The sequence below is a fragment of the Rana temporaria genome, chromosome 11 (assembly GCF_905171775.1).
Source record: "Rana temporaria chromosome 11, aRanTem1.1, whole genome shotgun sequence".
NCBI classification, from domain to species: domain Eukaryota; kingdom Metazoa; phylum Chordata; class Amphibia; order Anura; family Ranidae; genus Rana; species Rana temporaria.
In genome coordinates, this window is record NC_053499.1 from 18,558,904 (window position 1) to 18,575,346 (window position 16,443).

At 46.0% G+C, this 16,443-nt stretch overlaps 1 protein-coding gene across 2 annotated transcripts in view; it reads right to left on the reverse strand.

Moving 5' to 3' along the window:
* The window catches only part of EHF (ETS homologous factor), a 93,686-nt gene that overhangs the window by 32,760 nt on the left and 44,483 nt on the right, over positions 1 to 16,443 (reverse strand). For both annotated transcript variants that reach the window (XM_040328091.1, XM_040328090.1), the window contains exon 3: positions 5,004 to 5,109. In XM_040328091.1, coding sequence (XP_040184025.1) covers positions 5,004 to 5,106 — 103 coding nt within the window. In that variant the 5' untranslated portion in view covers positions 5,107 to 5,109. The remainder of the gene's footprint in view (positions 1 to 5,003; positions 5,110 to 16,443) is intronic.

Consider the following 16,443-nt stretch of genomic DNA (forward strand, 5'->3'; position numbering starts at 1 on the left):
TCATAACATACATAAGTCATAAAAGAAGAGTAGAGTGATCTCCCATAACACACATAAGTCATAAAAGTAGAGTAGAGAGATCTCTCATAACATACGTAAGTCATAAAAGTAGAGTAGAGAGATCTCTCATAACATACATAAGTCATAAAAGAAGAGTAGAGTGATTTCCCATAACACACATAAGTCATAAAAGTAGAGTAGAGTGATCTCTCATAACATACGTAAGTCATAAAAGTAGAGTAGAGAGATCTCTCATAACATACATAAGTCATAAAAGAAGAGTAGAGTGATTTCCCATAACACACATAAGTCATAAAAGTAGAGTAGAGTGATCTCTCATAACATACGTAAGTCATAAAAGTAGAGTAGAGAGATCTCTCATAACATACGTAAGTCATAAAAGAAGAGTAGAGAGATCCATCATAATGTACATGGGTCATAAAAGAAGAGTAGAGAGATCCATCGTAATGTACATGGGTCATAAAAGAAGAGTAGAGAGATCCATCATAATGTACATGGGTCATAAAAGAAGAGTAGAGAGATCCATCGTAATGTACATGGGTCATAAAAGAAGAGTAGAGAGATCCATCATAATGTACATGGGTCATAAAAGAAGAGTAGAGAGATCCATCATAATGTACATGGGTCAGGAAAGAAGAGTAGAGAGATATCTCATAGTGTACAAGAGTCATACAAGAAGGGTAGAGAGGGAGGGGTGGAGGAGCTGGGCCGACAAGAAGAGTAACTGGACACTTCCAGAAGAGGTGAGGGCCAGGGCCGGCCTTTGCGGTGTGCGGACAGTGCGATCGCTCAGGGCGCCATAGCAACAAGGGCGCCTGGCGACCGCAAAGATTTTTTAATTCGCCCGCGTATTAAGTAGTGGGCGGTGGCGTGCCGCACACTGTGGGTGTCAGGCCGGCGTCCCCCCCCCCCCCCCGCGACTGAAGAGGACCTTTTTCGGGTGGTATGGCGTGGTGCCGGGTGCCTGGCTTTGCAGGGGGGGTGCCGTGCAAGCCGCATCCCAGCGAGCCGTCGGCACACCCGGGACCTGGCCGCAGTGATCCCCCTTCTCCTTCGGCAGCTCCGCGGGCCTGAGTCTCGGCTGCCTGTGACTGTCTCAGTCACGCAGCCGAGCAGTGAAGCCTCCTCCCCCTTGCCTGTACTGTGTGTGCAGCACGCGGCAAGCAGGTTATCTGAGCCTGCTTGCTTTACAGGGCTGAAGGGGGGGGGGGTCGTCTGTATTTTAGGGGGGGGGGGTTCTTTATTGTAGGGGGGTCTGCACTGTAGGGTGTGATCTGTATTGTGGGTGGGGGGTTGTTTTCTGTATTGTGGGGGGGGGGGGGGTCTGCTGCACTGTAGGGGTTGATCTGTATTGTGGGGGGGGGTTGTTTTCTGAATTGTGTGTGTGTGTGGGGGGGGGGGGGTGTTTTCTGTATTGGGGGGGGGGTTCTTTGTTGGGGGGGGGGGTCTGCTGCACTGTAGGGGTTGATCTGTATTGTGGGGGGGGGTTGTTTTCTGAATTGTGTGTGTGTGTGTGGGGGGGGGGTCTTTATTGTTGGCGGGGGGGGGGGGTCTGCACTGTAGGGTTTGATCTGTATTGTGTGTGGGGGGGGTTTTCTGGATTGTGTGTGTGTGTGGGGGGGTTCTTTATTGTTGGGGGGGGGTCTACACTGTAGGGGTTGATCTGTATTGTAGGGGGGGGGGTGTTTTCTGTATTGTGGGGGGGTTATTTATTGTAGGGGGTGTTCTGTAATGTGGGGGGGTTCTTTATTGTAGGGGGGTCTGCACTGTAGGAGTGGTCTATTGTAGGGGGGGTGTTCTTTACTGTTGGGGGGTCTGCACTGTAGGGGTGGTCTATCGTAGGGGGGGGTTCTGTATTGTAGGGGTAAATCTGTATTGTAGAGGGGGTTCTGTATTGTAAGGAGAGATCTGTATTTTAGGGGGAGGGGGTATGCACTGTACGGGGGTCTGCGTAACATGCAGGGGGTCCAGAACTGTTAGGGGGGTGTCTGTGTTACATATAGGTGTCCGGGGCTGTGTAATGTAAAGGTGTGCAGGGTTCTGTGTAATGTAAAGGGGTCCAGTGATGCAGGGTGCTGTGTAATGTAAAGGGGTCCAGTGGTGCAGGGTGCTGTGTAATGTAAAGGGGTCCAGAGCTGTGGGGTGCTGTGTAATGTAAAGGGGTCCAGAGGTGCAGGGTGCTGTATAATGTAAGGGACCCAGTGGTGCAAGGTGCTGTGTAGTGTAACGGGGTCCAGAGGTGCAGGGTGCTGTGTAATGTAACGAGGTGCTTTACTGTTGGGGGGTCTGCACTGTAGGGGTGGTCTATCGTAGGGGGGGGGGGGTTCTGTATTGTAGGGGTAAATCTGTATTGTAGAGGGGGTTCTGTATTGGAGAGATCTGTATTTTAGGGGGAGGGGGTATGCACTGTACGGGGGTCTGCGTAACATGCAGGGGGTCCAGAACTGTTAGGGGGGTGTCTGTGTTACATATAGGTGTTCAGGGCTGTGTAATGTAAAGGTGTGCAGGGTGCTGTGTAATGTAAAGGGGCCCAGAGGTGCAGGGTGCTATGTAATGTAAGGGACCCAGTGGTGCAAGGTGCTGTGTAGTGTAAAGGGGTCCAGAGGTGCAGGGTGCTGTGTAATGTAACGAGGTGCAGGGTGCTGTGTAATGTAAAGGGGCCCAGAGGTGCAGGGTGCTGTGTAATGTAAGGGGCCCAGTAGTGCAAGGTGCTGTGTAGTGTAAAGGGGTCCAGAGGTGCAGAGTGCTGTGTAATGTAAAGGGGTCCAGAGATGCAGGGTGCTGTGTAATGTAAAGGGGTCCAGAGCTGTGGGGTGCTGTGTAATGTAAGGGGCCCAGTGGTGCAAGGTGCCGTGTAATGTAAAGGGGTCCATCCAGAGGTGCTATGTAATGTAAAGGGGTCCAGAAGTGCAGGGGGCTTTGTAATGTAATGGGGCCCAAAGGTGCTGTGTAATGTAATGGGGTCCAGAGGTGCAGGGGGCTGTGTAATGTAATGGGGTCCAGAGGTGCAGGGTGCTGTATAATGTAAAGGGGCCCAGAGGTGCAAGGTGCTGTGTAGTGTAAAGGGGTGCAGGGTGCTGTGTAATGTAAAGGGGCCCAGGGGTGCAGGGTGCTGTGTAATGTAAAGGGGCCCAGAGGTGCAAGGTGTGGTGTAAAGGGGCCCAGGAGGTGCAAGGTGCTGTGTAGTGTAAAGGGGCCCAGAGGTGCAAGGTGCTGTGTAATGTAAAGGGGCCCAGAGGTGCAGGGGGCTGTGTAATGTAAAGGGGTCCAGAGGTGCAGGGGGCTGTGTAATGTAAAGGGGTCCAGAGGTGCATGGTGCTGTGTAGTGTAAAGGGGCCCAGAGGTGCTGTGTAATGTAAAGGGGTCCAGAGGTGCAGGGGGCTGTGTAATGTAAAGGGGTCCAGAGGTGCAGGGGGCTGTGTAATGTAAAGGGGTCCAGAGGTGCAGGGTGCTGTGTAATGTAAAGGGGTCCAGAGGTGCAGGGTGCTGTGTAATGTAAAGGGGTCCAGAGGTGCAGGGTGCTGTGTAATGTAAAGGGGTCCAGAGGTGCAGGGTGCTGTGTAATGTAAAGGGGTCCAGAGGTGCAGGGTGCTGTGTAATGTAAAGGGGTCCAGAGGTGCAGGGGCTGTGTAATGTAAAGGGGTCCAGAGGTGCAGGGGCTGTGTAATGTAAAGGGGTCCAGAGGTGCAGGGTGCTGTGTAATGTAAAGGGGCCCAGAAGTGCTGTGTAATGTAAAGGGGTCCAGAGGTGCAGGGGCTGTGTAATGTAAAGGGGTCCAGAGGTGCAGGGTGCTGTGTAATGTAAAGGGGCCCAGAAGTGCTGTGTAATGTAAAGGGGTCCAGAGGTGCAGGGTGCTGTGTAATGTAAAGGGGTCCAGAGGTGCAGGGTGCTGTGTAATGTAGAGAGGTCCATTGGTGCAGTTGTGGAGAGAGGGTACACAGTAGTGACAGAGATATTGAAGGATGCAGGGGGCACAGTGGGGTGTTTTTACATTTTATGGGGGGGGGGGCAGATATAGAATCCGCCCCAGTTGCCAAATGCTCAAGGTACACCTGGCAGGTCACAGGCGGATTCTGCCGGAAAGACGGCATGGCGGCTGTCCTTGCCTTGCTATGAGGAGCTCATATGCAATGCGCACTGAAAAGACAAAGGAGGGCAAAAATCCACAGAAGCAGGCAGCGGATGTGAAAACTTTTTTCTGTAAGTAAATTCTTTTTTTATAAATGCAGTGTACTGCTTAATGTCTGTTTTGTATTTTCTTTTTTAAATAGGGTGTTTCTTAAAGGAACTGTAAATGCAAAAGTTAAAAAATACTTTATTGTAATTATGTTTGATATTTGATAGTAAATTTACAGGTAGTGGTATTATACCATGTGATTTACTTTATATGTGGCGTTATTATAGAGTGTGATTTACAGTATATGTGGAGTTATTATAGCGTGTGATTTACTTTATATGTGGCGTTATTATAGCTTGTGATTTACTTTATATGTGGCGTTATTATAGCTTGTGATTTACTTTATATGTGGCGTTATTATACCGTGTGATATACAGTATATGTGGCGTTATTATAGCGTGTGAATAAAAGTTGTATTTTTATTATAGCTTGTAATCTTTTTGTTGGGAACTTAACGGAATGGAAGGCTTTAAATGGAGCCGGTATTGGAGAAATGGGTGTGGTTACAGAGGGGTGTGGTTACCAAGGGGCGTGGTTACTGAGGGGCGTGGTCACTAGGGGGCGCTGTAAAGCTTTCTCGCACAGGGCGCCTAAAGGCCTAAGGCCGGCCCTGGTGAGGGCTATGACGTGCATAGCGGAAGGGGACTGTGCTAGGAAACTGACCAGTCAAATTTTGTAGCAAGTTCAAAAGCAAGATATTTATGTATCTGTCTGAGCCAGAGCTGGATCAAGTAGGTGGAGGAACAGCCTTTATTACATAGCAGCCACATCTGAATTTAGCAGGTAGACAAAATGTCCTTCTTACCTTCACATGTTGAATAAGGAGCGGTCCAGGCAGTCTGGTGGGAATGTGGATGTACATTGACACTCGGGTTAATATTCATAATGCTGTTTCTTTGTAAAATCATGATCTGTAGAATATATATATATATTAGTATATAATACATACTATACATAATGATCCACGTCCAGGGGGAGTAACAGGCATACTAGAAGTAGTCAGGGCATATTATAATATGTTCTCTCTGTTAGAAAGATTGTCATGGTCACAATTATGTTAGAAAATAAAAGAATACAAGAAAGAAGAAGGAAGGAAGGAAGGATGGAAGGTCCATGGTTTTCCCTTTATAGCTGGCACTATTCGTCAATCTTTTCTTACAATAGGCTTAATAAATTTGTATTTCAAAGAAAGTGAATATGAAGTGAAGAAGCAGAGAAACTTGGCAATGTTACAGATATTGATATTTTTATAAGGTTTTAAGTGGAAATGCAATCTGTTCGCAGCCCTCCCTCCTGGCAGTGAGAATGAATGACTCTGTAATGACAGTTACTCAATGTTTTCATACTGTCTGATTCTGAGTGACAGCACTGACAATGGGCCTGATTGTTGTATGACAGAGCTACTGATCCTGGAGCACAAACTGGGAACATGTAGCTGGGAACTTTACACATAACAGACTGTGATGTTCTCTGCACCACAATGTCACCTTCACTGGGCACAGGGACAAGAGGCAAATCACACTGCATCTTGGAGCACCTATGACACCTTAACTGTCTTCCTTCCACCTTACTTCCTTCCTTTTTTACTTCCATGTTTTGTTTGTGCTTTATTTATCGCATTGTGCCTTAGTTCCCCTTCCTTCTTTTCTTCCTCCTTTTCTCTCTCCCATCTTTCATCCTTCCTACATGCCACCCATCTTTACTTTGTTTGTTCCTCCATTTTTTTTCTCTATCCATCCTTCCTTTGATCCATTCTTACTTCCTCCCTTCTGTCCTCTACTCTTTATTTCCCCAATTCTTCCTTTTTTTCTTTCTATGGTCATTCCTTCCTACTTTCCATTTTTCCTCCCATTCTTCCTACTTTCCTCCCATTCTTCCTACTTTCCATCTTTCCTCCCATTCTTCCTACTTTCCTTCTTTCCTCCCATTCTTCCTACTTTCCATCTTTCCTCCCATTCTTCCTATTTTCCTTCTTTCCTCCCATTCTTCCTACTTTCCTTCTTTCCTCTCATTCTTCCTACTTTCCTTCTTTCCTCTCATTCTTCCTACTTTCCTTCTTTCCTCCCATTCTTCCTACTTTCCTTCTTTCCTCTCATTCTTCCTACTTTCCTTCTTTCCTCCCATTCTTCCTACTTTCCTCTCATTCTTCCTACTTTCCTTCTTTCCTCTCATTCTTCCTACTTTCCTTCTTTCCTCTCATTCTTCCTACTTTCCTCTCATTCTTCCTACTTTCCTTCTTTCCTCTCATTCTTCCTACTTTCCTCTCATTCTTCCTACTTTCCTTCTTTCCTCTCATTCTTCCTACTTTCCATCTTTCCTCCCATTCTTCCTACTTTCCTTCTTTCCTCTCATTCTTCCTACTTTCCTCCCATTCTTCCTACTTTCCTTCATCCTCTCATTCTATCTACTTCCTTTCATTTCATTGTCCATGCATCTTCTGTTCATCCTTCCTTCCTTTTCTCCTACCTCTTTTTTTTCACTAGTCCATTCTTCCTTCCCTTACTTTTTCCATGCATGTTTTACTTTCTTTGTTTCTTCCTCCTTTTCTTTGTCCCATCCTTCCTTCCTAATTCCGTTCCTCCCTCCCACCCTTTTCTCCTATGTGTCATTCACACTTTCTTTCTTCCTTCCCTCCCTTGTTTTGTTTCTACTTTCCTTCCTCCCTCTCCTCCTCCTTTCTTTCCATTCTTCCTTTCTTCCTGCCTGCCTTCCTTCCTCCCATCTTTTCCCCCACCCTTCCCTTCCTTTCCCATCTCCTCCTTCTTTACATTCTTTGTTCTTTCCTCCCTCCCATCTTTTTCACCACCCTTCCTTACTTCTTTCATTCCATTCTTCATACATCTCCCGTTTGTCCTTCCTTCCTTTTCCTTCCTGCTCTTTTTCACGATTCCATACTTCTTCCTTCCTTGGTTCCTTCATGCCTCCCCTTTCTTTCTCCAATCCTATTGTCCTCCTTCTATCAAATTATTGCTTTCTTAATTTCTACTTTCATTTCTTTGTCCCATCCTTCCTTCCTCCATCCCACCCTATTCTCCCTACCCATCTTTCCTCCATCCCACCCTATTCTCCTACCTATCCTTCCTCCATCCCACCCTATTCTCCTACCCATCCTTCCTCCATCCCACCTGAAAAGGTCAGGGGTTAACACAGATATTCCATTCCACCAACCCAAGACAGCTTATCCGACACTCCAACAATCCAGCAGACACGATCCATTGGAATTCCCCCAGAAATGAGACACGCACAGCTCTGTCTCTGGTTCCAAAACGAATGACCACTTTAATGGTGAACTTAGCTGGTTATATACAGTTAGAAACCAAATCTGGACAATGACACACTCCACCCACAACATCACACAAAGGGATGCTAACGAGTCCCCCTCAATCCACATCTTAGACAGACTTTCTGACTCCGCGATAGCTATTCCCACCTGCTACATAATCCACATCCCTTTAGTAAACATGAGTCAGACGTCTGACCTTTTAGAGGGTGCCAAGTCACATCACATATTATCATCAATAGTATTTTCACACAAAACAGTGCTAATGAGCATCACACAATGAAAAGGTCTGTAGAAGCCAGGTAGACTTAATTAGCACAATAGACAATGAAATATCTTAGGAGCCAGACTCAATTAACACCTCAACAGTCTGTGTCCCCACATGAATGAATACTGTCCTATTGACCTGTTGGGGTCAGAATAAATCACTTGTAATATTTCAAGATATCCTGCAATACATGAATTATCATTACTTTCCCATCTCATGTAATCCGAGATATCATTTCTCAGTCATCCTATGCCCCTATTGGACATAGGATGACCCTAGACCCAAGAGTCATTAGTGAAGCTGGTACAGGAGTACCCCGCATCCTTCAAAAGTCTCTGGGTATCACGGGCCATTCCGGTACACCACCCTATTCTCCTACCTATCCTTCCTCCATCCCACCCTATTCTCCCTACCCATCCTTCCTCCATCCCACCCTATTCTCCTACCCATTCTTCCTCCATCTCACCCTATTCTCCTACCCATCCTTCCTCCATCTCACCCTATTCTCCTACCCATCCTTCCTACATCCCACCCTATTCTCCTACCCATCCTTCCTCCATCCCACCCTATTCTTCTACCCATCCTTCCTCCATCCCACCCTATTCTCCTACCTATCCTTCCTCCATCCCACCCTATTCTCCTGCCTATCCTTCCTCCATCCCACCCTATTCTCCTACCTATCCTTCCTCCATCCCACCCTATTCTCCTACCCATCCTCCCTCCATCCCACCCTATTCTCCTACCTATCCTTCCTCCATCCCACCCTATTCTCCTACCTATCCTTCCTCCATTCCATCCTATTCTCCTACCCATCCTTCCTCCATCCCACCCTATTCTCCTACCCATCCTTCCTCCATCCCACCCTATTCTCCTACCTATCCTTCCTCCATCCCACCCTATTCTCCTACCCATCCTTCCTCCATCCCACCCTATTCTCCTACCCATCCTTCCTCCATCCCACCCTATTCTCCTACCTATCCTTCCTCCATCCCACCCTATTCTCCTACCTATCCTTCCTCCAACTCACCCTATTCTCCTACCTATCCTATTTATGGGGTTGATTTACTAAAGGCAAATCCACTCTGCATTTCAAGTGCACTTGGAAGTGCAGTCACTGTAGATCGCTCTAGGTCTTAAGGGAAGCTCTGCTGATTTTATCATCCAATCATGTGCAAGCTAAAATGCTGTTTTTTATTTTCCTTGCATGTCCCCCTCAGATCTACAGCGACTGCACTTCCAAGTGCACTTTCAGTGCAGTTTCAAGTGCACTTTGCAGTAGTATTTGTAGTGCAAAGTGGATTTGCCTTTAGTATATACACCCCTATGTGTAACGCATCTATATGAAATATATGAATTTCACATTTTTTTATTGAATTGCTGAAATGAATGAACTTTTTGATGATATTCTAATTTTATGAGATGCATCTGAATATTTTTTCAGCCAGTCTAGGAAGAGGCAGATAGTCATACCCTGCAATGGACAGGACCTCAGCTGCATATAGAAAATTGTCGGTATTGCAAAAATAACAACCTGCATGTCTAATTCCGAAGAACTCTTGATATTTATGAAGATATTTGAACATGCTTTGAGAGGTCCCTGTATGAGTTTATCTATAGTTTATCTTTACTGAGCTGTTAATCTGTAATTCATAGTTATTTTCAAAATGTTGACTTTCCAGAGAGTCATAATCCGAAGCTTAGCTGTACGTGACATTCCTCTCCAAACAATGCATAGCTCGGTATATACTTACATTGTGGTATAAGTTGTCTAATTCCAAGCTCTTGTTACTAACTACAGGTCAACGGACTGAAATGTTTTCACTTTCATTGAAAACTCTTCTCAGAAAGATTGTTTTAACACCGAGACTAACAGAGCGTACCTACAGCAAACGTAATTCTACCTTGAGAAGATTTTCAGGAATTAGCGCAGCACGGCCATTTACAGTAATTATATTGTCATAATTTGTCACCTTTTTTTCTCTCTCTCTTTAAATTGTTTCCTCACATTACCCCCATCTGACTGCAATAAATCTTCATTGTCTGTTGGGATTCTTTTTTGTTCATTTAATTGCAGACAGATTTTCTTACTAACGTATTTTTTTGCTCACATGCACCTATTAGCTTGCTCCCCCATTTTTGCCTTCTTTAACCACTTAAAGTGGAGGTTCACCCGAAAACTTAATTTTTAACATTAGATTGAGGCTAATTTTGTCAACGGGAATCGGGTGTTTTTTTTAAAATCGAAGCAGTACTTACCGTTTTAGAGATAGATCTTCTCCGCCGCTTCCGGGTATGGGCTGCGGGACTGGGCGTTCCTATTTGATTGACAGGCTTCCGACGATCGCATACATCGCGTCACGATTTTCCGAAAGTAGCCGAACGTCGGTGCGCAGGCGCCGTATAGAGCCGCACCGACGTGCGGCTTCTTTCGGCTACTTGTGACGCGATGTATGCGACCGTCGGACGCCTGTCAATCAAATAGGAACGCCCAGTCCCGAAGACCCATACCCGGAAGTGATGGAGAAGATCGCTCTCTAAAACGGTAAGTACTGCTTCGATTTTAAAAAAACTACCTGATTCCCCTTCACAAAATGAGCCTCAATCTAATGTTAAAAATTAAGTTTTCGGGTGAACCTCCACTTTAAGTGGTTAAAGAAGGCAAAAATGGGGAGCAAGCTAATAGGTGCATGTGAGCAAAAAAATACGTTAGTAAGAAAATCTGTCTGCAATTAAATGAACAAAAAATGTACTGCTTCGAAAAAATTCGGGTGAACTCCCGCTTTAACCCCCGGACCATATTGCTGGTTAAAAACCAGAGCACTTTTTGTGATTCGGCACTGCGTCGCTTTAACTGACAATTGCGCGATCGTGCGACGTGACTCCCAAACAAAATTGGTGTCCTTTTTTCCCCATAAATAGAGCTTTCTTTTGGTGGTATTTCATCACCTCTGCGGTTTTTATTTTTTGCGCTATAAACAAAAATAGAGCGACAATTTTGAAAAAAAATAATATTTTTTACTTTTTGCTATAATAAATATCCCCCAAAAATATATAAAAAAAAAAAATTTTCCTCAGTTTAGGCCGATACGTATTCTTCTACCTATTTTTCATTAAAAAAAATCGCAATAAGCGTTTATTGATTGGTTTGCGCAAAAGTTATAGCGTTTACAAAATAGGGGGTATTTTTATGGCATTTTTAGTAATGTTTTTTTTTTTACTACTAATGGCGGCGATCAGCGATTTTTTTCGGTACTGCGACATTATGGCGGACAGTTCGGACACTTTTGACACATTTTTGGGACCATTGGCATTTTTATAGCGATCAGTGCTATAAAAATGCATTGGATTACTATAAAAATGCCACTGGCAGTGAAGGGGTTAACACTAGGGGGCGGGGAAGGGGTTAAGTATGTTCCCTGGGTGTGTTCTAACTGTAGAGGGGGGGGTGGCCTCACTAGGAGAAATGACTGATCTTCTGTTCATACATTGTATGAACAGAAGATCAGCATTTCTCTCCCTGACAGGACGGGGGGGGGGGGGGGGGGGGGGTGCCCACAACATTGAGAAAGAGGTCCTATATATGCCCACATCCTATATTTCCTAGATAGAACACAAATCTTTTGTAGCTAAGGAGTTTCAAGGGCATAGAGAAACTTACTGGTACCCATACACAGGGCTGCTTTTAGAAATCAGGTAATCTTGGTGCCTCACACAGCTTACCTGACAGGACCGCCCCCCCCCCCCCAAAAGTGCCATGGCAATGATGCTATGCTTTGCAGCCATGGCAGAAATGATACCCTTATCATTATCAATATCGCTTCTCTGCAAGTGACCCGCAACTGCATGCATGATGTTGTGGTGCCTTACTGTCAGGGCCGTTCAAAGACATTTGGGGGCCCCAAGTCTCAAGTTGAGAAGCGGGGGGGGGGGGGTTGGGGTCGGCGTCTTACCTCTATCCTCCGCCTCACACGCACACGCCGGCATTTGTTGGTGTCCGCACAGGGGCCCCAGCAGGGAGGGCCCTTGCCACATCGCTGCGGCCTCCTGCAGTTCGGTCGACCGTGTACCATAACCGCGCGGTACGGGAGAATCAGGTTCCTGTTCCCGGGGCCGGACTGAAAGGAAGTGAACACTCAGTGTGTGCACTTCCTGTCAGTCCGGCCGGGAACAGGAACCTGATTCTCCTTTACCGCGCGGTTATGGTACACGGCCGACCGGACTGCAGGAGGACGCAGCGGTGCGGCAAGGGTCCTCCCTATGGGGGCCCCTGGCCAGCTCGGGGGCCCCAGGAAAATGCTTGCTTTGCCTGTCGGGTTCCGACGGGCCTGCTTACTGTGGGTTTAAAACAGGCAGTGATTATGCAATATGCCTCCTCACAGTCTGTTAAATGTTCTTTATAGAGAAATCCAAAAAGCTGACTGTCCTTCACGGACTCTGCCTACTCAGCAGGGATCGATCCATTGATCCCTGCTGAGCCAGCAGATGACAGGTCCGTCTCTGCACACTGTGCAGGAACGGACCTGTCAGAGCTCCGCTCTCCTCTTTGGGGGATCGGATGAAAACGGATCCGCCTGTCCATTTTCATCCGATCCGCCAGATGGATGGAATAGGCGGAGCGAAACGAGTGTCCGTTCAGGTCCACCTGGGGCATTTTCTATCCCCATTGGTCAGAATCCGGCCCCCCTGAAGTCTGAAAGACAGTAAACTGGCCCTTTGCTTGAAAAGTATGGAGACCCCTGCTCTAAAGCATCTGCGGTCAATTTGCCTTTAGTAAATCCACCCCATGGACTCTCATGGACTCCCTTGGCAATACCTGGAATTCCCCCTTAGGAGCGCAGTGGATACTTCAAAATCCTGCAGAGGCAAAACTAAAGAAAACTTGCAATGATTACAATTGCAGGGGGATTATTTTACATTCATGTCATAGAATATCTAGTTTGTCACGTTTTAAAGGGCTCAGCTCTGATAAACAAGAAGGAATGCTGGATCGGTTTGAATCCACATGCAACAAACTGCTAAGCAACGGGCTCCCTATACATTGTATGAGACGAGTAACAATGGCCCATTGCCAACCTGAATGCATATAAGACACGCCAGAAAAATGAAACCAATGCTGAGGATTGTCTAGTATATCAGCGAGTCTTCTGTTTCCATGCTGATAATTAAACGTAATATCTCAGCGTAGCAGTAAAAAAAATGCTATAGTTTCAGATAACCATCTATTGAACAATGGCATGTTTGTCAGCGCCAAGACACGGCGTGAGTCTATTTCTCAGGCAACATAAGCGTGAAAGCTGAACTCCGAACAAACAGCTAAATACACGCTTGTAATACACATTTGTGAACTTCTTTGCCAAAGGATTTGTAATTCTGCACAGCTGATTTGTGATCCGCACACCTCTGCCAGACAGCACAGCTGGGAGGGTGACACCGCTTTCTCTATATATAGTGGTGTCACCTCCCCACCCTTATCCCACTGGTCACACGAGGGGCTGGGGATTTACTCTACACTCAGAATCTGGTGCAGCTGTGCATGGTAGCCAATCAGCTTCTAACTTCATGTGTTCAACCAGGGCCGCCATCAAGCGGGTACTGGCATTACACCTGTAAGGGGCTCAATGGTCCCCAGAGGCCCGGCTGGCTCCCCTCCTGTTTTTCTGCATTACACCTGTAAGGGGCCCAATGGTCCCCAGGGCCCCTTACCTGCCCGGCCGGCCCCCTCACGTTTTTTTTTATTTTTAAAAATGTTTGCATTACACCTGTAAGGGGCCCGGCCCCCCCACTTATTATCTTATGTCAGGAGAGAAGAGATTTACACTTTTTTTTCGGTCAGCACTAGGTTCTCTGCTCCAGGTGGGCCCAGCTGTGTAAGGGGCCCCAAAATTTGTGATGGCTGCCCTGTGTTCAACTAACCACTTTCCGATCGCAATACATATCAGGGCCGCCGTCAGGGGGGTATAGGCATTACACCTGTAAGGGGCCCGGAGGTCCCCAGGGGCCCAGATGGCAACCCCCTTTTTTTTATTTATTTTTTATAAAAACTAAATAAAATTAATATATTTTTATTTTATTTTTTATTAAAGGGCCATTTTTTTTTTTAGAGGTCCGGAGGTCCCCAGGGCCCCGGATGGCAACCCCCCCCCCTTTTTTTTATTCATTTTTTATAAAAAAAAAATGTATATATTTCATAAAGTTTATAAAGTGTCCAATGTATCCGCCATAATGTCGCAGTCCCCAATAAAAATCGCAGGTCGCCGCCATTACTAATCAAAAAACAATATTAATAAAAATGCCATAAAACTATCCCCTATTTTCTAGACACTATGGGCCAGATTCTCAGAGGAGATACGACGGCGTATCTCCAGATACGCCGTCGTATCTCTGAGTCCGGCCAGTCGTATCTATGCGCCTGATTCATAGAATCAGTTACGCATAGATTTCCCTTAGATCCGACAGGCGTAAGTCTCTTACGCCGTCGGATCGTAATTGCATATTTACGTTGGCCGCTAGGGGCGTGTACGCTGATTTACGCGTCGAAATATGTAAATCAGCTAGATGCGCAAATTCACGAACGTACGCCCGGCCGACGCAGTACAGTTACGCTGTTTACGTTACGCTTTTCCCGGCGTAAAGTTACCCCTGCTATATGGTGGCGTAAGTGCGGCGTACCAATGTTAAGTATGGTCGTCGTTCCCGCAACGAAATTTGAAAATATTACGTCGTTTGCGTAACTCGTCCGTGAATGGGGCTGGACGTAATTTACGTTCACGTCAAAACCAATACGTCCTTGCGGTGTATTAGGAGCAATGCACAGTGGGAGATTTCCACGGACGGCGCATGCACCGTTCATGAAAAAACGTCAATCACGTCGGGTCACATAGCATTAACATAAAACACGCCCCCCGGTCCCACATTTGAATTAGGCAGGCTTACGTCGGCCGATTTACGCTACGCCGCCGTAACTTACGTAGCAAGTGCTTTGAGAATACTGCACTTGCCCGTCTAAGTTGCGGAGGCGTACCGTAAATCAGATACGTTACGCCCGCACAGTTACGCGCTCCTACGAGAATCTGGCCCTATAACTTTTGCGCAAACCAATCAATATACGGTTATTGAGATTTTTTTTACCAAAAATATGTAGAAGAATACGTATCGGCCTAAACTGAGAAAGAAATTTGTTTATTTGTCCCCACGCTACCCTCATTATATTATCTTTTTTGTTTACAAAAAAAAACTAAAAATACTATAGAAATTTTTGAAGACACGGAGCACAAATAGTGATCAAATATACCAAATTTAAAAAAAAACACATATATAAAGAACACGTTTTTTTTTTTTTTTTTCAAGCAAATCATGCCCAAGCAACTCAATGAGCGAACTTGAAAACAAAATTGCACTGATGGCGAAATCCTGTTGTTTTCTTTTTACTTAGGTTGCAAATCTGGGCTATATACTAGGGAGAGCCAGCTTGCTACAGGGGCATCCAAGAGTGGTTTGAATGTTTCCACCACCATCCTAAATGAGGAATAAATCCTTTGCTTTAACAGAAGTGGTGATCTCTTTTAAGAAGACATTGGTACTTCTCTGTATTTTAGCTTAGGGTTTTTTGGCTCCTTCCTACATACTCGTCATCATCTGACTGGTCATTCTTTGGTTGATTCATTAAAGGCAAATAATCATCCCCAGAGCTTAGCAAATTAGGTAAACCTTCATTTTGTAAAGACTACCCAATCCTGTGCAAGGAAAATCGGCTCCAGGGCCCCCCCCCCCCCCCCCAACCTCAGGCCAAACGCGGTACTGCACACCGCTTTGGCCTGAATCCTGCTAATTTTGCGAGCCAACACTCGCAACCCGAGTTAGGATTTTTTTAAATACAGCTATCGTATTGGGAAACGCTTGTTAACCGCAATACTCGCAATCCGAGGTTCCACTGTATAAGAGGTTCTAGTTATATTAATAATGTTCAGTGCTTTAAGTGACCATCTTATTAATTAGGCTGGACCACTTAGATGAGACTCCTCTTATATACCAAAGTGACCCCAAGTAAAGGAGATGATCCTCAAGGATATCAAGATATGTAAGCGCAGGGTGCGCCAGTCTTCTGGACTTGGCTGAGAGGCAAATTAGTCTAGCGCCCCCATAAAGCGGCTGCACTGCTTCCGGTATGCGGACGGGTGGCATTTCGCAAACTGTGGGGGGGGGGGGGCTTCTAATTTTGAATGTCCTATCATCCTGGACCACAAACCTTCCTCACTCTGCTCCACCATTGGCATGGTTATATCTTCTTAGTCCTCTCCATATCAGAAATTTTAGCCTAAAGTAGAACAATGGCAACACTTTTTTTTCATTTTGGATAGAGTAAGGGTGGGTCTTAAACAGGAAGGGGTGTGGCCTTCACAGGAAAGGTGGGTCATATTTAAATTAGGGGGTGCACAAGTTTAATCAGACCTAGGGCAGCAGCACAAACCCTAAATACACTACTGACTACACCCCATGTACATGCATCTCCCTTGTCCCCATCCTTCACTCAGTGGGAGCCACTCAAGAGATCTGATCTGTGGGAGCTGCTGGGGAACAAGCTATCACTTGTAAGCATAGAAGCCGGACTTTTGTGTTTTCAAGTAATAGTGGTCAGCAGGGAGCAGAGGGCATGAGCCAGAGGCAGGGCTGGACTGGGACAGAAATTTGGCCCTGGAC